Source organism: Phalacrocorax carbo, chromosome 3, assembly GCF_963921805.1.
Source record: "Phalacrocorax carbo chromosome 3, bPhaCar2.1, whole genome shotgun sequence".
NCBI lineage: Eukaryota > Metazoa > Chordata > Aves > Suliformes > Phalacrocoracidae > Phalacrocorax > Phalacrocorax carbo.
Genome location: NC_087515.1, coordinates 61,143,270 through 61,167,355, shown reverse-complemented (window position 1 = coordinate 61,167,355; position 24,086 = coordinate 61,143,270). Strand labels below are relative to the sequence as shown.

General features: G+C 40.7%; 1 protein-coding gene across 9 annotated transcripts in view; it reads right to left on the bottom strand.

The window, feature by feature from the left end:
- ARID1B (AT-rich interaction domain 1B) overlaps nucleotides 1-24,086 on the bottom strand; it is a 337,378-nt gene that overhangs the window by 135,177 nt on the left and 178,115 nt on the right. For 6 of the 9 annotated variants that reach the window (XM_064447082.1, XM_064447088.1, XM_064447085.1 and 3 more), the window contains exon 5: nucleotides 13,912-13,953. The exons of the other annotated variants lie outside the window; for them this stretch is intronic. In XM_064447082.1, the coding sequence (XP_064303152.1) occupies nucleotides 13,912-13,953 (42 nt within the window). The remainder of the gene's footprint in view (nucleotides 1-13,911; nucleotides 13,954-24,086) is intronic. 9 annotated transcript variants of the gene reach the window in all.

Here is a 24,086-nt window from a genome sequence, read left to right as displayed (position 1 = left end):
GCACATCTCGAACAGCAACTGGACCTGTGCTATAACGTGCATTTGTGTACACACATGCCTAATGACAATGTGATTCACGCTGCTTTTTTATTCTTACATTTCAACTTTAAAATTGCGACTGCCATTCTGGCACAAAAATGAAATGCACCAAGACCCAGAACATGCTGGAGCATCTAAGGTTCGTACCAGTTTTCCACAGAGGAGCACCACGGCCGCACCGAGCTCCCCTGCTGTCCTTCCCAAACACTTCTGCCCTGAACACAATAAATCCAAGAGAAGGGACGTTAATTGCATCTGCCATTACAGTTGCCCAATGGCCCAAAAGGCCTGATCAGATGTTGTGGAAGAGCCTTTTCTGGACCAGCACCTCCCAGACAAGTCTGTCAATAGTCTTTGTGATCGAGGGGGGCTAAGAGACTGGAATTCAGGATTTTGAAAGGGTATATGACAACTTACACTGCAAAATATGGAGGAGGTACAACATAGCCTAAGGTCTACAGCTACCGTTGGAAGCCACTGCCTGTTGAACTGCAGTTGTTTTGCTGTGAAACATATGAAGAAAAGAAACTATGGTTAGATATTTTTTTTTTAATACAAATTTAGGATGAGATGGAATTAGAATAAAGAGTAAATCTTAATAATTAAGAAAAAAATTACTCTTTGCAAGAGAAAATTTGTACATCAGAACATGCCACTGAGTGATCATGCGCAACTCTGAGCTTCTCCCGACTGTGGAGGGGCCCCACTGGCACCTGGCTGACAGGAGGGAAGGACGGTGCTTGGAGGTGAGCAGAAAATCCTGAGAAACTCTTTCTATGCATTATGGGAAGATTTCGCGCACAGGTATGGTATGAACCAACTTACGAAAAAATTACAAGATCTGCAATTATCCCTGCTTTCAAGCCATGCAAAACGCCTGCCAAAAAGAGAAAAAAACCCAAAGTAACTAAATATAGATATGTAAAAAATAAAACTAGACATATATCTTTAAATACACAGCTCTCTGTATATACATTACATATTTTAGTGTGTGTACAAAAATATAGTTTTGAGTATTTTAATAGAAGCGAGCACAAATTAATTTAAATTAATCTCTGAATATACTGGAGAGCCAGCAGGGTAATTAACTGTGTTATTTATTAATTATTATAACTATACCAACTGTCCTTTCTCTTCATCTCTCCAATAAAAACAATTCATCTCTAATCCAATACAGCTGCAGAAACTTTTATGAAACATTACATAAGGTAATAAAATAGCTCCAGTTTTAGGTCTGCAGGATCCATTTCTGGCCTTCAATCATTCGTGTCAGATTATAATCTCCAGTGAAGAGTTTGATGTTATTTCAACAACCCAATACCTCACTGGCACATGTGAGCACACAAAAAGATTTTTTTAAAATTACACAGCAATATAGTCCGAATAGGAGGTCGGTCACTGAACACACTAAATCTGCATGATGGAGAAAGACTGAAAGAGCAGGGAGAGGGGGAATGTAGTGAGCAGTATCATAAAAATGAAAACAGAATTGAAAACGAAGGAAGAATCACAGAAATGTACCTTGTTTGAGAGGTTTCTTGCAATATCTGCTGGCAGTTTCTTTTAATCGGTGCAACTACTTCCTTCTGTTATTCTATTACAGTCAGTAGCCTGAGTGGGCATAACATGGAGAATTTCTAATGGTTTGGATCACCACAAGATATAACCAACAACTGAAATGTACTTCCATGTGGTAAATTCAGCAATGATTACTGTAATCCAATTGCTTGTATAGCACATTTTGACGATGGTAGATGTGGGGAATACGGAGTAAAAAGGAAGACAGAAATACATTGATTCAGATTACTGCTTACTGAATTTACCTTTGTTTTGCTAGTATATTGTGAAATCCTTTTTTGTGCTTCATAGGAAGATACACATTTTGAAGATGGTTAGTCACAACAAGTTCTTTATTTTGTTTTTGGTTTAAAATGCCTATAATTTGCAGACCCTGACACCTGCTAATTTCATGCCCTGTCTTTTCCCGTCAAAGCTCCTTCTCGGCTCTCCACAAAAGGAAATCTCATTTATCAAAATTCTGTTAGCGTAAGGGGAAGGGCTATGCTGAGCTGAGCCATGGCCTTCATTAAACATGCAGAACATAAACTGCTGACACTAAGCACAGTCAACTTGCAGCACGGCAGAGGAGGGGGGCGGGGGGGGGGGGGGGGAAGAAAAAAAAAAGAGCAATGAGACAGAAGGAACGGTGCGGTAGTGAGATGGGAATAAAAGCCACAGTTTTGCAAAGCGTTTAAGTCATACTGGAGTCAGTGAGATTTAATCACAGACCTGAAGTTAAGCATGTGCTTAACTTTGCCAAACAGAAATAGATCACTAAATTATGAATGGAACAATCTATTTCTGTTCCCCGGAACACGGACACTTTGTTCTCCAGACCATTCCCTCAGGGAATGAAAAAGGTGAGGGGGGAAAATGGTAAGAAAATTGGAGAACACAATCCCTTCTTCAGCTCAAAATACTGGTGTGGATAAAGGAACGATACATTATGTTTAACCTAACAAGATCAAAAAAAGTTGGTATCCATCATTTAGGTTCCAGAAGAGAGAAAAGAGCAATTGCCATTATGGTCACTAATTTCAACAGGGTACCAAAGGCAGGTGCTCTGAACAAGAAGAAAGAAAAATTTGTAAATTTGGAAGAGGCAAGCATGAAAACAGAAATGCACTGAAAATCGACATTAGGGCTGAGGGGGAACAAAGTCACTTTTAAAATTTTCACTTCAGTTACTGTTCTTGATATTTTTTTCCCCTTTAATTCTCAAAGATAGCTGTGTAATGCTGCCTACAATAGAAACTTGAATTTAATAGGCACGAAGCAGAAGGTGTGTAGCATTTTCCTCTGATCACAAGGAACAAGCACTTAGCTGTAAGTGAGATCCACAATGAGTCACTGCAGGGAGGAATCAAATGCATCACAGGTACATGCAAGCCTTTTTTATTATTATTGTACCAACTGAAAACACATTATAACTTACAGCCTCAGAAAAAAAATATCAATTTTAAACCTCCTAGTCCTATAAAAATATATAGTACACCAATCATATATGCCTGCATTTGTACAGTTTGAGCAGAGGCTAAGGCAGATTCAGGGGCTGTGGGGGGAGAAGTCAACATTTCCTCTGTAAGTGTGTTTTGGTATTTATAAATAAGCTAAGGTAATCGTTCCAAGTTGAAACTGTCTCAATGCCAAAATGAATGACTTTCCCTCAAGTTTCAAAGAGCAGTGAAAAGCTATTTTAATATTCATTATCTGGAAAATAATATCATATTAACATTTTCATATACTTTGACACCTCTTAAAATAGTTCTTCAAAGTTAATCTGGAAATAAAAGTACTGTAAAATTAATGGCTAGATTCTCCTACCCTTTCCCATACTGAATATCATCATATTCCAGAAAGAAAGAATTTAGCTCTGATCAACTCACTCTTAACATAATACTATTTTTCTTCCTTCTTCCAGGGTGCTGTGTACATGTAGCTTACACAGAAGAGAGCAGAAAGTAGGCACACACTTGTGGTCATGGGGCACGCACACTGATCGCTCCCCAGAAGTAATTTCTGTAGGTTTTTTTTAAACAAACATTGTATACATTTAACAGAAATCAATAGCTGCTTTCATAGTGAAAAAGCTCTAACAGTGTTGTTTTTCTTAACATCACCTACGAAATAGAATAGGATAGCCCAATTTTTCTATCTTTTCTTTGGACTTGTAAACAGCGCAATATTTTCAGCATTTTTAGCTTTATTCTGGTCGACAAGACACTGCAGCCTGCCATATAAAGCTGCACACCACACGGCACCATTCAACAGTATATCTAGGTCAGCTTGCATTTTTAATGTGTTCCATTAGCTTTCCCTTGCTCACTGTATCAAGTTTGAACTTCTCCTTCTCACTTTCAAACCTCTGTAGAACTAAGTCAGGCAACACACAGGATCCTGTGACCATCTTCAACATTTGTTCCGCCAAAGACACCAATTCTAGTCCTAATTAATATCCTTGATTCCATGCCATTTCCAAGCCCAAGATCCCCCAAATTTCTCCTTCAAGATCCTTTTCTACAACATTGATGGTAAAAAAGGTTTGTTTAAAAAAATACAAAAGCTTTAGCTAACATCATTCCTTCCTCAGTACTATTTGGGGCAGCTTAACAACTGTGACCTTGGCAGCAGTCTGCACACACCTCAGCTAAAAAACTATGCATTAATGAGCATATAAACAGCCATACCTGCATTACTGCAAAGCTTTTGCATGCAATCATATGTGCTATAATGACATTTAGTTACTTAGATGCGACAAAAGCCAGTTCCACATGATTCACTTCATTGCTTTCTTTCATAAACAGCAGTTAACATGTTTCTCAAAACACATTTATTAATTTTTAAATTAGTATGTATTCTAACTGTTCTTCCCACAAGTGTTTTGAAGGTGTACATCCCTCCTTCGGAGCACAGCCCTTGCACAAGGACTGAAGTTGTAAAACCACTCTAGATATAGATTACATTTACGAGGTAATCGGTACATCGGTTCTGACACAAGGAATAACACTGAGAGGAGGTTTCACAGGAGGCTTGGGGAGATTCAAATACATCTTGATAACGTGGGGGGGGATATCAGCTGGTGGAATGAAAACAGTCACATTAAATTGAACGGTAAGAATGATGCTTGTTTTGCTTCGGATTAAAATGTTAAGGCAAGTTTTACTAAAGAGTCTGTAAATCTGTCAGCTTTCTTTTTCAGGTAGTAGTAAGGATTCAGTAATAAAATCACAAAACACATAGAACAATCGTTACACTCGAAATATATTCCAATAGTTTACCTGTGTATAATTTTAAACAAAGCATTGCAACAGCATGAAAAACATGCCAAAACCATCTGTAATCTTGACCTTCCTGTTTAAGAAAATATTAAGACCCTGTATAATTAACTGTTCAAAGAAATGACCTTGAAAAACAAGATTTCCCGGTGTCATTCTAATCCAATAAAATTAGCCATCAAAATCCCAATTCACTAGAAAACCCTATCTCACAAGAAGAAATTCTTAAAAAACGAACAATGGAGTAACTGAAGCTTCAAAGTTACAAAACTATGGTTTTTGTAAAAGACATGTACGTTCAGTAAAAAGCCCCAAGATTCTGCATTACTGTCACTGGTTTTTCCTCTTTGAAATCTGCAACATGTCAACAGCCCTCTTTCAAGCAAAGCACAGCTCCAAAGCATGATACACACCTGACCTTGTCTCAGGAAAAAAAAAGGGGAAATGAAACCCTAAATCACATCTGTCTACCCAACAACTTTCTCATGTTCCTCTTCGCAATTCCTGTTCTTCAGACCTAGCATTAGTTTTAAGAAGCCGACTATGCAATCAGGGGAAGCAGTCACACAGAAATCTGAATCTTTTTCTATACATGCATTTCGTGCTGTTAAAAAAGAATGCTATACAAAAAAAAGGCAAGCAAATGAACAGTAGTTTAAAAAAATATTTGTGGTTTCTCTGTTGTTTTTTAAGTCACAATATGAATCGGAGCATACTTCCTGTAGCAAGGTGGGCTTGGTTGCTGGAGGGAGCAGTTCTGGTCCCTCCAGTTGTGCAATTAGGTAGAATTTACAGAAGAAAAGGAAATCTGGTCTAACCTGCTCTCCTAATCAAGATGGAACAGCAAACTATTTGCAAATACTCTGTCCTGCCCTCTTCCCACCCCCAAACAAAGGGACCACCTGCCTCAACATTTATTTAAAATGCGCAGGTATTTACAAGCAAACATTGTGTTCCAGTCGTTAGGTGCCTTCTTGGTAAATCTGATACTCCCACAAAGTTCAAACCAAGGGTATAAATCAAAGAGGCCACACAGAACTGTAAAGGACCCGCCGTATCAGGCAAGCATCGCCCCAGCTACATGTTAACAGGCGGCAACGGAGCGAGGGGGGACCTGGGCAGCACACCCAGCCAGAGGCGGGCAGCCAGCTCCGCCACACCAGACTCATGCCCCCTAAGTGCATCCACCCGTTAAAAATGTAAAGAGTAACAGAAGGAAAAGCGAGAAAATAAATTCTCTTTTTTTCTGTGCTAACTTCTGCTGCTGCACTGTAGTGACTGGCATGAAATGGCGGGTTCAGTCAAACCCTCAAGGTGATGCGTGTTCCCTCCACGAAAGCAGTACCAAACTTTGCACTATTTGTTGGCATTTCTACAGAGTTTGGAAAGGGCGAACTACACTACAGACCATTTCTTCAAAAAAGCAGCACGGGGAAGTAAGGACCGCTACTGCTGCTGCCACAAGATCTGGGTGGTTCAAGGTTGCAGCAGTTAATTTCAACAAAGTGGCAACCTAAATCAGCACAGAAACGCAGGAGAAAAAACTGACCGAAGAGGGATACAGATCGGTCAGAAAAGCAACACCAGTTGCCAAAATTTCTTACTTAAAGATATCACTTCAGCAAAAACCAAACAGTTGCCTTGAATTGCATACCCATCTGCTTCTGAAACCGGCACACCACTTTCTGCCCCCTGGTACTCTCAGAAAGGCGGTGGGAGCTTTAAACTTCCATCAAAACCTAAAGTGTGGCCTCATCCACACCTTGATAGCGTAAACTGTGCAGTACTGGACACGAAGCCTGTTCACCGTGTTTATGTATGCCCATAAGCAGAGAAGATGTAGGAGGAAAGCTAGCAGTTTACATGTTTTTAGTGCTAATCCCAATGGATTGCAGGGTGCTGGGCAAAGCATTCGACAGCGATGTTCAAGGGTGCCGAGGCGAGCACGATGTTCACCAGCTGTGCTCACACCAGCCTGCCACAGAGCGCTCAGGAGCTTTGTAAAACAGATGTTACCACATACCCATGCAGACTGCCTAAGTCTAACCCTGAGGCCATCACTAGTTATTCTGCAAGCATCGAGAGATGCTTCATGCTGAAAAGGAGCATTAAACATGTATTTATCACTAGTTTGTGTCACTGGCAAAAGAAGAAACAAGGGCATATCCAAGAAAGCCTGACATACTGTATCCACACAGGGACACTGCCACAGGAGACAGTTCCTTCCTAAAGCCTTGCCTTGTCCTTCCTGAGACTACAGTCCAGAAGCGTGGGCTACAGGGCACAAGGAGGAAAGAACCAACTGTCACCACACCATTTATCCAGCGCATCTTGACATTCTCACACCTGGGGGTTCTCAGCTAACATACGCCTTTTTTTTTTTCCCCCTATTCTATATATCATTTCATCTTTTCTTCTTCATGTGAGATTGTTCTGTAGTTGTCCATTTCCACCCCTTCTGAACAAGGAGGCACTAGGACCTCTAAGACGCCCTCACTTTTTTCCATCTTCCCACAGAGCTTTAGAACCCTCTCTATCAGGGAAGCGGGAGTGAGCTGTGAGGAGCGGGGCACCACAACAAGCGGGTGCTGTTTGGAATGGATTTTGATAGGGGTACAGCACTCTTGGTCTGATTTCATCCTCCGTACTCAAGGTGATTAGATATACTCCTCTACTGCCCGCAGCACCCAGGACAAAGCCAGACCACGGTTGGGACTGTACAACAGATGGACAGGAATCTCTCAGTGTGCCTCTTCATTTCTGTAAAACTAATTGGGGAAAAAACCCAAAACTACAGAGAGATATATAGAAACTAAACTTAACAGACATTAACAACTATTGATTATGTAGATTACATTTCTAAAACATGATCACAATTGCACAGTTTTGTATGTCCTTGGGTAACACAGCAGTGATATGCATGGGTCCAGGCAGAAACATGTTCAAGTTGCTGCTACTTAGTCATAACTACTTCAAAACACTTTGATACATCTGTAAGGGGTCCCTCAGAGTATTAAAACAGCACCTTGTTCCCTGCTGTAATGCCATTCTCTACTCTTAGAAAATATGCAGCGCAGAGGGCACTCGGAAGACTTCAGCAATCCTAAAACACAGCTTTAAAAATGACTCAAAGAAAGAAGGTTGGAAAATCCTTTTAGTCATCTGAACACTTCAGGTGAAACAACTCCACAAAGAAAACAACAACAACAGAACTGAGGAAATGTGTAATCCTAACTCTGCTCTGAGTAGCGAAACACAAGTTACTGGAGGCTAATATGAATATCTATTTTTTCTAAGCTGAAACAAATCCAAAAATTTATTTACAACCCCCAGATTCCTACCTAAGTCAACAGTGCACAGACAGATGTGAATGAAGACTCATTTCTCTGTATTTTCCCATATCCTAAGCACACACATAGACACTCCAAGTGTCAACATATCAAGACAGAGATAATTCAGACACTTGAAAACAACCTCTTCTGAAAAGGATTAATTGGCTTTAAAACAATTTAATTTGGCTTTGATGATGCAACTTTTATTAGTAACCACCAGATGGCAGAAGCAGAGGCTGCTTAGAGTCTTCAACAAAAGAAAGCTGTCTTAAACAAGGCATACATTAAAAGAAAACAAATTTTAATGCCTACTTTTTCTTCTCCTTCAATGGCTTCTTTTCTCCTTCTTTCCAGGAAGTAAGTACTATTTTGTTGCAATCAAGCTAACACAATTATCTTTTCCCCAAAAAAAGGAAAATATCTCTTGAGAACACATTTTCTCAATTTTCTCAAATGGCATCTCTACTCCATCTCGTAGCTCAAGGCTTCTGTGTTACGGATACGGCTAGAACAACAGTTTCCTTCTAGATTTGCACAGTCATAACTCACAGTCAGCCACCAAATCTATTTTCTTTGGTGTCCTGTGCTTCAAACCAGGAAGCTGACACGTAGCTACACTGTGTAGCTGAATTTCCCCTCGGGATTTGAACTTCTGCTATCTGGGACCGTGAAAATAAGCAGGCTACAGGAGATGCACCGTGATGTGCTGAGTGTTGCAATAAAGCAGTGTTTGCAAGGTGGAGGAAAGGGGTGGGGGTGGAATTCTTAATAAACTCAAACAGAAGTAGCATGTTTGGGAAGAAAAAAAAGAATCTTTTAGTCCTAAGCACATTTTATTCTTAAAACCATGTATCCTGTATCAGAGCAAGAACGTTTAAAAAATGCATCCCAGCAGTACATACTTAAAAAGACTTAGGAATAGACTCCTTCAACAACTTCCAGAGTTACTAAATTATGGAGACGAGGTCATCACTTTATACTGTGTCACAAACCAAAAATACGGCAAGTTGCATGAACAATGCTGAAAGCTCCACCGCCCAGAGACAGCCACATCAGAAATGCCACCCTTGCTGCATTTCTTTAATAGAGCTGTGTCTCCATTATGCTGATTTCTCGATCAAAGAGAAAGCTTTTCTCCTGTATTTGTCTTCTGCAAAGGAAACGTAAAATCACTCCTACAGTGAACACATCCATCGGGAATGAGATTCTCCTTCCTCAACCCCAGCAGCACAGTCCCAAAAATGAACAGGTGAAGCTCACTCCTACTTCAAGACGGAATAAGATGCAGTTGCGTAGTTAATTCTGCCTCTGTACATTCGCAAACACGCTGCTTGCAAAATATGAAAGGCTTTCTTCCCTGCTCCCCGTTTTTAAATGACACCTGCAAATCACTAATCCAGTTGCCATTTATTTCCGTATGTCAAATTACAATCTTATCTTGTGCAAAGCAACATAATAGTAATGATTAAGCCAATTACATCACAACACAGCTTAAAACGACACACAATGGAAGGATTAAAGCTCACTACCAAATAAGAGAGTCCTGTTCTTGGTGGAGCTCCCCCACTGTGGGAACATAAGTGTCTCTTTTCCTGTTGCACAAAGTTGTGAGCCTTCTGACATGTAGCTGCTGGACTGCCATTAACAAACTTATTTATATTAATGCTGCACTAAGCTGGGATCACTGCACCTCGGCATTAGCTGCGGTAGGCGGGCTCTGCGCCTCTCTGCAAACAGAGCTTATGGCACTTCACACGTCCACAGACAGGTTGAGACACGTGGACGAGGTGATCTCACTCTGCTTAGCTGAAGGAAGCCTCCTCTACCCTACGTTATTTGGGTCAGGTAGACGCTGACAGTAAAAGCCTTAGGGAAAGGGAGGGAAAGAAGAGGAGAGTAAACCAAGCACAAACATTTAAAAAGTCAAGCGCCTCATTCTCTAGATAGGGCCAGACACCATTTGTAGCCTGTCTGGATGGAGTATGTGCTACCACATCCAACACCGTAATTCCAACTGATGCCAACATGTGGCTCCTACAACAATGAAACGTGGGTTAAATCTTTATATAATAACCAACCTTTCAGACTAAGATTTTCAATTCTACCTCAGAGATTAAAATGTTCTAATGGAAATTGAGCATCTAAATCTCTTAGGAGGATTTTAAAAAGACAGACACTGTTATTTTTATTTGTCCACTGCCTTGGTGTTTAAATCGGCATCATTCAAAATGGTTAAACCTTTTACCTTTTATTTGTGCTCTGTGCACCTTATTATTTTTTTCTTTCTTTTTCATGTCTTTGTATCCCTCCTAAAATCTGCTAAAATCTATCCTCCTATTCTAGTTAAAATAAACACTAAATAAATTGGTACTGTTAGTATTTTACATGTCATCATTAGGCTTTAATAAGATTAATGGGACTGAAGGAGCTTCCAACTCTGAAATACATTCCTGTGTGTTGACTGCAGACTTGGGCAGATAGCACTCCAACCATGCGCTCTTACTCTACGTTAGTTCCTTGGCAGCTACAGTTTGAAGAAGCTTATTATATGTGTGAGTTTATCCTCAGCAGAATTTGAACGGACCGGGCATAACTGTTAAGTCTGTCCCAGACCACCTATCAGCTGTTCCTGATTCGCTAGGTGGCCATGCCCCCTACATCTCTCCATGCTCAACCACACATATAACACAACCCTTCCAGATATTGAAACAGAAGGATCAGTCAAAAGCTGGATGGTTTGGTTTTTTCTTTTCTTTAAGAAATAAACGTGCATACAAACACACACACAAACGCATGTGTAAATTAAACTGAACACCGCGTGTACCATCTTCGAAAGAGCTGTTACAGCATGCTAACAGCTTCCCCCTTCTGTAAAATTACTTGCAAAGAAAGCTGAATGGTTTTGCTTCCTACTAGTCAATGCTGTCAAATATGGGCATCTTTACACTTACCAAACAACAACTTCTATTTAAACTGAAAAACTGCTTACATTTTTGTGGCCCACTGAGGAGTACTGGTCTCACATATACACAAAATGAAACAAGTGTTCATATTAATGTTGGGTTTACTCCAATAAACGCCTTATATTCTACCTTTGTTTTGGGAAGACTCTTATTAAAAAAGTGAGGTGGAAGGAGTGTTTTGAAGGACTATTGCTAATGGTCTGCAGTTTGCACCTGTTCTGTGCATAGGGAGTAAAGATAAGATTTGGCACTTCAAGGTGCCTCTTCCTTGGGTATCCTGACAGTATGAAACAACAGCTTTTGTTTTCATTTTCTTTTCTAAAGAAAGAATTATTTTGTCCAAATCAATATGCATATCTTGCATCAAAAGCATCCTGTAACCGATTTCTACATGCGCTTATCATCAGCATCATCAGAGACTCAACTATTCAAGGGGCAGGCTACATCAGCCAGATCTTCACTGACAATAACTACAGCGAAGCTGAACAATGTTCTGTCATCTCATTCAGCACGTTTTCCTAGGAAACAGCCCCATTCGCTGCCAGTATGCATATTTACCATGAGACTAAAATCATGGAGAATTTAAGAGTAACAGATAACATTGTAAGCTCTTTCAGCAGTCTAGAAAACTCCTTTTTTCAAAACAGTATTCTAGTATCTGCGGGCAACACAGCCTGTCAACAAGCCTAAAACTAAGTGGTGTCTAAGGATAGGTGGAATGGATACAGTCAAATGAAGAATATCCTCTGCAGCAAATTATGCTTCTGCTTATGCATACAGAGGGGCCCTACAACATTACAACTTCAGGCATATGCTATACCCAAAACCGTAAAGACAGTCCCCCTCAACAGTCTGCAGTAGACCTGGGGGGAAATTCAGGCTGAAAACTGGTATCAAGGAAAGCATCACATTGTGCAAACTCTAACTGTACACCCTTCTCAACCATACCAGGTATGGTATTTGCCACAAAAATGTATTTTCCAATTTATAAAATGAAAATAATTTTTAATTTAAAAAATTGTACTTATATCCTCCATGGGCATACCAGCCGATTTGTTAATATAACAGAGCTACTAACATTTATTTATCCTTGAGACAGACAGTAGAGGAAGCATTTCTTAAGGGAGAGAAGGAAAGAAAGTGCTTTCACAGCATGCCTAAATAGACGGCTAAGATAAATTCTGGGATTAACAAATTTGGGATGATACATTTGCCTTTCTTCTTGATTGATAAAAAGCATGACATTCCTAGACCTATACAGTTCTCTATATAATGTAAAGCTACTTTTATAGAGTAAGAAGACCCTGTTGGTTCTGAAGCTGAATCTTACAGAAAGTTGCTCGGGACTTTCGAAGATGATGTTAAATGCTGGCGATAGCACTGATGTGGTTTTGTAAAACTGAAGCTTAGCAATAGAAAATTCTTAAAACCTTTGGTAATAAAAAGGAGTTTCAAAGGTTGTCCATCAAGATGACTCCAAGACTGAAAAACACCTTGCAAGTCTAGCCATGAAAAAGTAAGCAGCCTCCTGCAGAGCTTTTACTTGTGAGAGTGACTGGCTACAAAAATCTTCAGTAGTACTTCTGTTTACCCACCTAGTCTGAAACATTATGGAGATGAGTTCACAAAAGCTGACCCTCTAGGTTTATTAAATATTCCATGAATATTCTGTGTGCATGTTGGGTTTTAAATAAAAACAGAAAATACTGCCGACTACCATATGTTAAATACTTCAAATAACACTGGAGTAGCTCTGTTTGGTTTTTAATAATTCATTTAAATAACTTTTTTCATATCAACATAAAAATGTACAATATGGACACAATATAATTCTGGCATTATGAGTATTTAGGTGCTTTTAGAGCTTTCTTTTCTGTGGGTTAATTTTGTTTATGGTACTCTTTGTTAACTTGGAGAACTTACTTCATCTTTTCCTGATTTTTTTTTTACCTTGATATTAATAGCACTGCTATTTTCTCACCTGCGGTGGTATCACAGCATGTGGGCCTTCAGCAGCAGGAAACTCTTCATTGTCATGATTTAGCCTACTGTTCCTACAATCTCCTTCTTCCCCTTCCCATCCACTCTCTTCCCAGCTAACTAGATATAGCCTACACACAATCTGCCCTGCTTAGAATCATCTGCTATTAGTGCTCAATTAAAACTGTGGTTGTCACTGTAATGGTTACCAGCCAAAGAAAACCGAGCAATAACTAGCATACAGCCCATCCATCTAGCAGAGCAGGCCTACAGTGGTCTCTCCAACACGCATACTGCGTGCCATGGATTGATCTACAATTGAACACAGGGTGATGCAGCTGTTCAATGTACTACTTTGTACTTGAGATGCACTGTGGAACAGGACCATGAGCAAAGGGTCTTACTCAGCAGACTGCAAACAAGATAACAGCTACAATTTTTGAACTGCAAATCTATGGAACGAGAACAAATCCAGCATTTGGGCAAGACCAATCTTAAAAATTACTACAAAGCTGAAGTTCCATGTTTCCACATGGGATTCCGCAAGTAAAATTTGCTCACAGGTTTTATACCAAATAACAGGATGAAGACAGCCTGTGTGTCATTCTCAGATTACCACACATAAGGGAAAGTTTCTGAATTGGTAGATGTAAGTCACAGGATCTTCAATTCTCAGGTTGAAAATTGTTGTCTTCTGTGACATCACATCCAATAATTTAAATTGATGGGACCTACATAACAAAACTGCATCAAACTACACACCTTGTGTCCAAATGTAGCATCCTCGGAGGCCAAGACTTCGACCTGAAATTATAAGGAGAAAGATCATTTCAAATTTAGCCGCTACCAAGAACCTCTCTCCTGAACACGGCACCACAGTCCAGGCAGAGACCTGTAAGTGAAGACCCCAGTCTCTATGAAACCTACGGAGGATAGGACATGCTGAACTAACAGCTGATGACAGAAATCCTCAAGAGAGGAAATTCAGAGAGCATCCCTCACAACACAAACAAGGTTTCTCAACCTAAACGACGTACAGAGGATGTGTCAGTGTCCCAAAATTTACTGTACTACAGCAGGAACATTGCTCTCCCTATGGAGTTCTGCCAACCCCACCAAAAGACACCAAAAAGCTCCCTGAGCACAAACAGAATCATCTGCCATGACAACTCCCTGTAATAAAAGCATGGAAATATCTGAACTCTTCCCCTCCCATTATCTTCTAACCAGGCTGGGTACTCCTGCACCAGCAGCAAGCGCTCTAACAGCACTAATGGGAAACTGCAGCAGAGGTTTTGCTTGCAGGCTCCCATCCTGTCTTGGGCACAGCAAATTCTTTGAAAACTGTAGAATTGAGGGAATACAAACTCCCCAGGCAAAGGCCGAGACCAGCTGGCCGCAAGATACAGTGAACGTTTGAAAGCTTGAGGAAAGCAAGCTGCTAGGTCATCTAGTGGTGCTCCAAATCAACCTGCTTGCTGGCTGCCATGTACCACACAGCTCTAAGAGCTGACACAGGCTAATCTGGGACAATAGGCAACAGGTGCAGAAAAGCAGGGGCACTGATTTTTCATTAGACTCCTTAAAAATACTTCACATTTTAGCACCTTTCACCTGAGAATCTCTGTTCTTTTATGAATTCTAATTAATTAAGCTTCCCAATACACCAGTGAAGCAGGAAATGTCATCATCCCAATATTCAGACAGAAAAGTAAGGCAGAAAGAGGTTAAATAATTTCTTAGTAGTCATGTGCCAAGCCAGGGACACAGTCAGGAAAAGAATCCCAGATTTCTACTCCCAGGCTCAGAGTTTAACAACTAGGAAATTCTCTAGTTCTCTGATTTACATCCTATTTAAAATGCCTGCTGCTGAATGATAATTTATACAACTAGTATAACTATAACTAATGTATCTAATCTCCAGTTTAACTTAAGAAGAGTGAAGGATTTAAAGCAAATCAAGAGGGAAAAAACGAATGTCAAGTTTCAGCCTGAAGCACGTTATAATGCCAGAGTTATAAACCCCTGAACAAGAGGGTTTATAATGGAAAGGCTGATAAACTAACAATGATGGCAGCACTTAAATATATTTATGTCATGATCTAGCAACATATGGTATCTCTTAATCTCTAAATTAAAAATGCGAGGGAAAAAAGGGGGGAAGCAGATAAAGCATTTATAGGGACTAGGAATAAAAGAAGAAAATGAACCTGAAGTTACCCAATTGTAACCTGTCCAGCTGATTAGGAATGGCAGTAAGAGGGTACAAAACAGCATCTCATGCAATAGGAGGTAGGAAAAAAAACCCAAGTAAATAAAATAAATCTAAAATGTACTTATATTAAGCTTCTAATCCTTTAGGCACTTTATAAATATTAAACAATCAGTCCTGGTGAGACTGATAAATATCCATAATATATTTTACAGATGAAGAAACAGACAGAGGGTTAAGTGACTTGCCCAAGGCCAAAAAGAGAATAATCAGCCACTGGATTGGAAATAACAGTATGACTGCCTGTCACAATACAGTGCCCTACTCAGACACTCAAGCGACTTCTGAAAAAAAGCCATGCCAACGTCAGAAGCAGTCTGGCTAGGGTTAATGTGGTACCCACCTAAACGGTGAATGCGCATTTTCACTAGGACTTACTGTTTTAGTGCAACATCCAGCTGCTGTAACTAGACCGACCCCAAAACGTGAACAATCTTGTTCAAAACTCACTCATTTCTCCCTATCCCGTATTGTGCCGGTCACGTACCTTAAATGCTACCTCCACACCTATTAATGCTTATTACCCTGTTACGTTTCTGTTGTGGAGAGTTATTAGGAAAACTGGAGCCTTCCCTGTGTCAGTGGGTCCCTCTCTGACCCCCCCTTTTGAATCCAGCAGGGCTGCTTGACTCTTGCCAGCCTTAGTCCACCCTGCCTCCCTTGCCCTGCTGTCCCTTTCTCCTCCTCTCCTTCCCAAGCGGTCCCAGCTGGGCTAGCGGCCCTACCAAGCGTGCCCAGAGCTGCCTGCCCTCTGCCCTGCACTCCCTCAACGCTCCCAGCTGCAGGAGCACACCGCGGACGGCACAAAACTCCTGCACTGACCCAGCACAGATGAGGCAGAGCATCCTTTGTTTGGGCTCCTCACTCGGCCTCATCTGCAGAGAGGCCACCTCACCATGCAGTGGTATTGTCAACAAATGGGCTGTGCTAATTAAGCTCCCGCTCGCTCAGGGCCAAGAGAATGCTTGCGATTGTCATAGTTTCAAAACACAAATGAACATGGCACGGTGACCAGCACATTTACAAAACTCAATCCTTCTTTTCACCAAGAAACTGAGAAAAGGAACAAAACTGTGGCATCAAGGGGTAAAGCAGAAGTTTAAGCTGATGTAACATACTCTTAGTCTCTTTTTCAGATAGAAATATTTTCTTTTACGCTTAGACAAATAAAGCTCACAGAGACAATAAAATGGTTCAGAGTATGCTGGTGTAGATGATGATTCTAATTAAAAACACGTTACTGAACAGGGCTGATAAAGCCACTTCTGCTTTTCCAAGAATGATCACACCACTTCTGTGATAAATGCTTGTCCTCACCTGGAGGATGATGCAATAAAACATCCTCTTTGTTACTACTGTGTTTACCAGTGTACGAGTGTCTTAGTCCATTCATTTTGGTTTTCACCTCTTTGTATAAAAGGCCGTTACGATCAGTAAGAAACAAGTAACTGGTGACACCATAAGATACACAGTATAAAGTACTGAAACAAGATGTGGGCCAACCCGAGGTTTTTCTCCTGTTGAGTTAATAAAAAAACAAAAAAGCCAAAATGCATTACAACCTAGGCTGAGAGGACCCCCCTCTAGTGGGAATGAGAGTGTACTTCAATCAGCACCCACATTACCCGAGCAGAAAAGAAAATTCTGTGTCTTTAAGGATCAGGCAAGCACCATCTTTCTCTTAATCATCTTCAAAATATATCACTTCCATTCCAATAAACAAAAAAATGAACAAGAGATTCATTATTGCTTCAAGATAATCAGACATTAATTAAGAACTTCTCATTATATACTTATTTGTGGCAGTTAAACATTTCCTATTTTAGTTGTCTGTTCTGACTGTACATATGTAAATATATTATCTTGGGCAGGGGATGTTCTTCTTTTACAGTGAAAAATTCACTGCATAATTAAAAAAAGCAGACATGCTCTTAAATGAAGCACTGTTGATTTTATGTATCAGATACAGTAGCTTTTCCCTAGGCACTGCTCTGAATCTTTGCTGAATGCCCCTCTCCATCTCCACTTCAGTCCACTTTCCACTCCTCACCGTAGAGTGTTTTAGCTGAATGGGCTGCTTTCCCCGTATTTTATTTCTATGTAAAAGCAACTTTTAACCACTGTTCACTGGTGTTTTTTCCAGTTTATCTAAAGAATCAAACAGCCTTTTCGCTTCTAATAAACAAACCCAAACCACACTACAGTATCCTGCAATTCTGGGCTAGAAGGCTATTGTAAGTGGTAAGGGGTAAATGATGGGGTACTGCTCTGAAGAGTGTGTGTATTAATCGCACACTGTGGATCAATTGTATTAGATGCAATTAGTGGTTTAAGCAGGAGTACCCCACAGCTGGAGGTCCTGCCTGGGCAATTTGCCCCTCCTAGAGTCTGCTCCCTGCTGCCGCCCCCAGCCGAGGCACTCCAGGGACCAGGGAGCTGGTCTCAGCACAGCCCCCGGGGCTGGCCCGGATGGCGCCAAGAAACCCTCCCAGACGCATGGCAAGACAAACTTCCCACCTCCCTGCACAACCTACGTGGTCTCTAAAATGGGCACTTGTGACCAAGACCACTACTGCTTATGTAGTATTCTATAACTCAGCAGCAGAATAGAATAGGATTTAATAGTGTTTTATTCTACAAGACGGCAGAATTCATAAACATTCTCACGTCAGCCTGGAGGATCCCTGATGAGTAACGCGGAGTACCCTGTAACAAGCTGGGGAGTAGCCCCGAGCCTCTTTTGTCAGAAGTAATGAGACTTACTCAGTATTTTTGTTTTGCTTTTCAATAAAGGACTCCTACAGCCCCAATTCTACAAACAATATTGCATCGCAACCAAGAGATTTACAGTCTCCTAGTTGCAATGCGCAGAGTTATCATGCACAGAGTTATTTTTACCTCCCTGTCAAAAAGAAAAGGAGTTGAAACATAGATCAAAGCCTTGAGGAGCAACGCTGAACAATACCTTTTTGGAACAGAGTTGTGCAACCTAGTGATCAGATGACACAAGGAATGATTACAATTTGGTCTTCTCCAAAGCCATACTCGGCACTGATTTGGTCCTCAGCTCAGCCCAGCTCCTTCTTGTCAAGATTTTGAGACAGGATTAGCTGGAACTGAGCAAGAGACATGGGAGGTGGAATACCATTAACAGGAGAAATTAACAGCCACGCTTAATACCCATACAGAATATGAGGTAGCAAGTACTCAAGGACAAAACAACTAACTTGCAAAAGACATAGTCACAGAACCCCTCTCCAGCTCTTTTTGAGGAATCTGAAAATAAGCACAAATAATAATTTCTAATGCACGCCAATTCCCATATAATATCCTGTTAACACTAATGCTGCAAAGGATCACCGATCCATATTTAACTACCCAGGCAAAAACTCCCAATACTACACACACTTAACGCTGCTCTCAGACTTGGGTCAGAGCTCCTCCGAGTTTATCTAATGGAGCTGCTATTTGCAGCTGGCAGGTGAGGGGGCTACAGCTACCCTGGCAAGAAACGCAGTAGACTGGAGCAGCTCTGATCAAGACGAAATATTCTGCATGGGCACTTAGCGTTTCCACGGGTCACACACAAGAATTTGCCCAGCTGGCTGCAAATTTTATAGGCTTTCTATTGTCATTTGTTTGACATTATTATTCTAGGAAAATTATAGCACAGGGCTTCTCTGATACCTAGAGGGTTTTTGCCAACTGCCTGCTTACTAAAAAGGCATGCCTCCGGCACTTTTAAAATATGCTCAAAACAAAACAAATGTATATGTTAATACTTGCATTCTTCAGTACTTCTGTTTTCCCTGTTCTGTAAAGATCAATCGGATCAGAAAGGACTCTCTTTCCCAGGATAACAAAATCCCCAAAGAATGAGGAAATACAGGTACTCTCTTCTGAATTACTGTCAGATCACCTTCTCGCCGTTGGGGTGCCCTTATTGCTCAGTCGTGGTAAGACAAACCATATCACACTGCCCACTCATAATCAAACTGTTTGCTCTTGTACCTACGTTTGCTCTCTGACTTACAGGGGTCTTCTTGGCAGGCTGGGGGAGGCTCTGTAATCCCAATAACTTACAAGTGGGACTCATTAGTCCAGGCGCCGAGCGATGCAAATGTAACTCCAGCTACTATTTCCACACACCAAACTTGCCAAGCTGTCTATAGAAAGTAGCCTGGATAGCGTGGACACAGAGGATGCTGTAGTGCTTGGCGCAGATATACCCTCGTAATCCTTTCCTAGCGCAGATTCTCAGCTTTTAAGGTTTTCCCATCAGCCCACCCGCCCACACACCACCAGTTCTGAACTCATTTTTAAATGAAGGTGACAAGAAGTTAATCCAGTTTTCATTTTTCAAAGTCCTTAGGAAGTTTCTTTCAAAGATGAATATGGTTACAGTCATTCATATCTTTATGAAATCCAGCCTAACTAGCTGTAGTATCTCCCCACTTTGCCTTCCTTTTGAAGGAATTTAGGATTCAGCAGTTGTAGAAGACGGTTGTCCTTCTTCTCATCGGAGCAAGAACAAACCTACATGTCCCACAAGTTTCTGGCAATTCTTCAAGGACGTACTGAGGGCACACACAGCTTTTAATGCGTGCAGAACTGGAGGAATAAACTTTGATAACTGCGACAATCCTTTCTTCCCTTTTTCTCTGCTAACTGCCCTCAGTTTTGTTTATTTTTAAAGGCAATTATGCATGTACTTCAGGCTAGGTTTCAGTCTGTAGCAAGTGAGGACTGGGCACCATCCCTGGGCAATCCTTGAGCAAATACACCAAAGACACACCTTTGTTATGACCCTGAATCTATGCCTGAAATAAAGGCAAGACAGCAGCACAGTATAAATCTCATGAATTAAGGATAGATCAGCTGAGATTTCCTTGCTTTCTATACAAAGTCCGTTGAGACTACTTAGTCAAGGCCTTTCGGTTAAGTAAATGCCATCTCCTCACAGTTTGACCTGTGTAAAAACTGGATACAGTGTGACCCAGTTCAGGGCAATTATTCATTAAATCTGGTATCCACTTTTTCTTAGATTATCCCTTTAATTTATTTTGCTTGTTTTGCGTGATATCGGTCATTTATCTCTTAGCTCACCAGCTCTAGCAATAATAAAGATCAGTGTTCTAATTTTTCTAGCCATAACTTTTAGCTCCAAAAATACAAATTCAGTAATAAAATTATCTCTTTTTAAATGACAAAACAACTTTGTGTGTTACTTTGTGTTAAAAAAGTTTGAAAAGATGTTTCAAGAAACAATACTGCAGCTCAAACTTGCTTATTAATTCTCCTCATTCTCCTTATTAGCATGTACAGACAACACAGGGGCTCAAGGACGCAGCTTGCTGAAGCAGCTCTGTACTTGGTCAGCCAGTGTTCGAGATAAAACACAATAATGCCTCATGTTTTTAAAAGCTGTACAGTGGGACAGATCTGTCCTCTGCCTATTTTTAAACTTTTTCTTAAATGCCCATGTTTTAGGGGAAGCTGATTTACAACAACAACAAAAATCATTCACATCTTCAACGTAGTCCCTAACACACATTCTTGGACATGTTATTGACTAACCTGCTGGTTTAGTCTCCCATTGCAAGTATTTTGCAAAATCCTGGGAACAAGGCCAATCCCTAAGAAGTAAAAAAATTAGACTCTAGGTATTAGCTAACTAAAAGCAATAATCATCATCCCTGTGAGATATAATACAACAGAATTACATATATTAGAAGCAGCTCAGGAGAAAAGAAAGTTGTGTGCTATGGAGCAATGGGGCAATTCCTGTAACCTCAAAAAGACAGAAAGGCACAAACATTCTTAGGTCTGCACCAGGAAACAACCATTACAAATCCCAAATGAATTGACATTCAAGATTGTGTACATGCCTACTGAGAGCACGCTCACTGCAGGGGAACCTATGAGACCGATCTGTGAGCGCGCTCCCATCCCTTGCAATTTCCCGATAACTTGTTCCTCCGCAGGTACCACATAAACAGCTGAGCAGCAGCAAATTCATGACAGCAACATGTTCATCTGCTCTTGTCATTAGGAGATTAAACGGGTAAGTTATATGTACACATGCACACATTCTCCCTCTGTAAACATATATTCATAGTTCAAATTCTTTTGTATTTTTCTGTCATACTGTTTTTCATATATAAATATATATGCAAAGATGTGTAACATACAATTAGTTTTTCCACACCAGAACGCTGCATGAAACAGAGTAACTGCACTGAAAATTAGCTTTTGATATTTATTTGTTTGACAACGTAGAGATCAAAACGATTGTACTTGGATCAAACTCTCAGAGCAGTCACTATTTAATTTCCCTTAAGAAAAGAGTGGTAGATATTATAAGACAAAATTCCAACCTTTCATCCTCATGCACTCTAATATATGGGAAATCCTGAAAAACTGTCATTATACCACGTGACATAAGCAGTAGCAATTACTCCCACTGGTGAGCCTCTTATTTAGGTATTGCATCTGCATCTTTCCTAATCCATTTGTATTTCTTACCCTCTTGTTCCAACACCATGATTTAATTTTAATTCCCCACTTCCGAAAGTGGGCATCATAAAACCTCATCTAACAAAGTACACTGCCAAGGGTCTCTACAGCAGCCACCTCTGTGCGATCACACTGTTGGGCTGTAGAGGGACCCTACACAGAAAACACCAAAAGGAGTTAAAACGTGGCTGCCCTCTACTCGCAGGGCTGGAGGTTCCCACTGCCACAGCTCAGCAACCCAAGGGCACCTCAACACCCCCTAACAGCCCTTCTCAGACAAAGTCGGGTTGCTCAGATACAAGATGCCATCAACCAGCAACTAGGGGGTGGTACTGAACAGCTGCAATGCCATAATGCTTTCAAATATTCCAGAAAGTTCCAGAAAGGCATGCTTTAAAAGCCGCCCTCACTAGTGGGGAGGGGTTTTGCAACTACAGCGTACTCCCCTGCCCCCTCTTCCTACCTCTCTATATAATTCCTGTACGTACCACCTGTAATAGTGAGAACAAATACAGTCCTAGCTAAAACTACACGTCTTAAACAACTTAACAATCTTGCCTAAAAGAAGTCAAACAATTTGCAGCAAAAATTGAAAGTAACTGACCAAGGACAAAATCTTTACAGAAACAAAAGCTTCAAGTTTCAATTCTACGCCATTCTGTCCGCAGCTTTCTTATTTAATTGAGCCTGTATACAATCAACATCAAAGATACTAAGCTATTTTGTGCTGAAAATATTGGAAGCATGTTCGGAAGAGGTGGCAAACAGAAAGGATCTGTCAAAGGTAACAGATGTATCAAGGGCACCAAGCACTGTGAAGAAGGCGTTAATTATCTATGCTGAAAAAGAAAAGGTGTTTGAAAAACAGAAACTGTTTTCAAAAGATTCAACATATTCCTATTGTGCTCAGGAGAAAAAGCTGCCTGAACCTTAGACAACATTATTTTGGGTATGTGGGTTAAAAAGATTTTTTTTTTAAGGCGAGGAGACACACAATGTAGGGAGCACTCTGTTTCAGAAACAGGGCTTTAACTTCAAAACCTTTACTGTGTCTCACAACCGATTCCATCTGTAAATTGCATTCTTTATTCCTACTTTTAATGGAATGGGTAACTTACACAACCAGGCTGAATCTCAAAAATAACAGGAAAAGAACACCTTTTTGAGCACCTTTTTGTAATTTAGCACAATCTCCACAGTACTTTCAACTCCTGCCCTACAAGGACCGTTTCATTTTCCCTTTTGCTTTATCTACAAAAAAGCGGTGCTTTTTGAGAATAAAACACAAATAAGAAAAAAGCTGCACCAAGGCAAAATTTGTCACCAGAGGATCTACCCTACGTACAGCTTATGTCCTTACTAACTTTTTTCTAGATTGTATATGGTTCTACTCATCCACAACCTAGTAGTTCTGAGTCAGGAGAAGAAATGATTCTTCACTGCACCTGTGCTCTCCCTCTCCACCTTCCCTCGTAGGAGTGGTGAATCGGGATTTTATAAAGCATGGTTCTGAGAAAACGGGTTAACACAAAAATGACCCTTTTCATTTTCAACAGGAAAAAAAATCGGAACGGATCAGAAAGGAGACGAGCAGCAATTAAAAGCAAGGAAAGCGTCCAACTTTACACACACAAAAAAAGGCTGAAACCTATTTCTCTGAAGATAATTAAAACATACTAAATGCATGTCTGATATTGCATACTCAGCTAAATGAATGTTGTTGCCATAGGAGTGTGATATGATCAACAAGAGAACCACGGTGGTCCACACAAATGGTAAATTATGCGGGGAAATGGGCTAGGCAATTCCAGCAGGGATGTAAGAGGCTCTCAGAACCCGGTCCCCACCTTCCCTACTAGACAGACATACCATGCTGTATATAGAGGGTGGCTACTACTGACAACATCTGGGCAATTCACCCGGGCATCATCGGGGATCGTCAGATCCAGAGCACGGCTTTGGAAGGGATGGTTCCCACAATGAAGTATCAACACACCTGGCAAACAGTCCTGCAGGAGGAACCCCCTGGGTAATGTTCTGTTTTTCATACCGTAACTTGAAAAGGTGAATCTATGGAACAAGACTCAGCTGAACTAAATTATTTTCCCAATGGCCTGGGCAAAATTTTCTCTTGAACTATTTTAGGCTG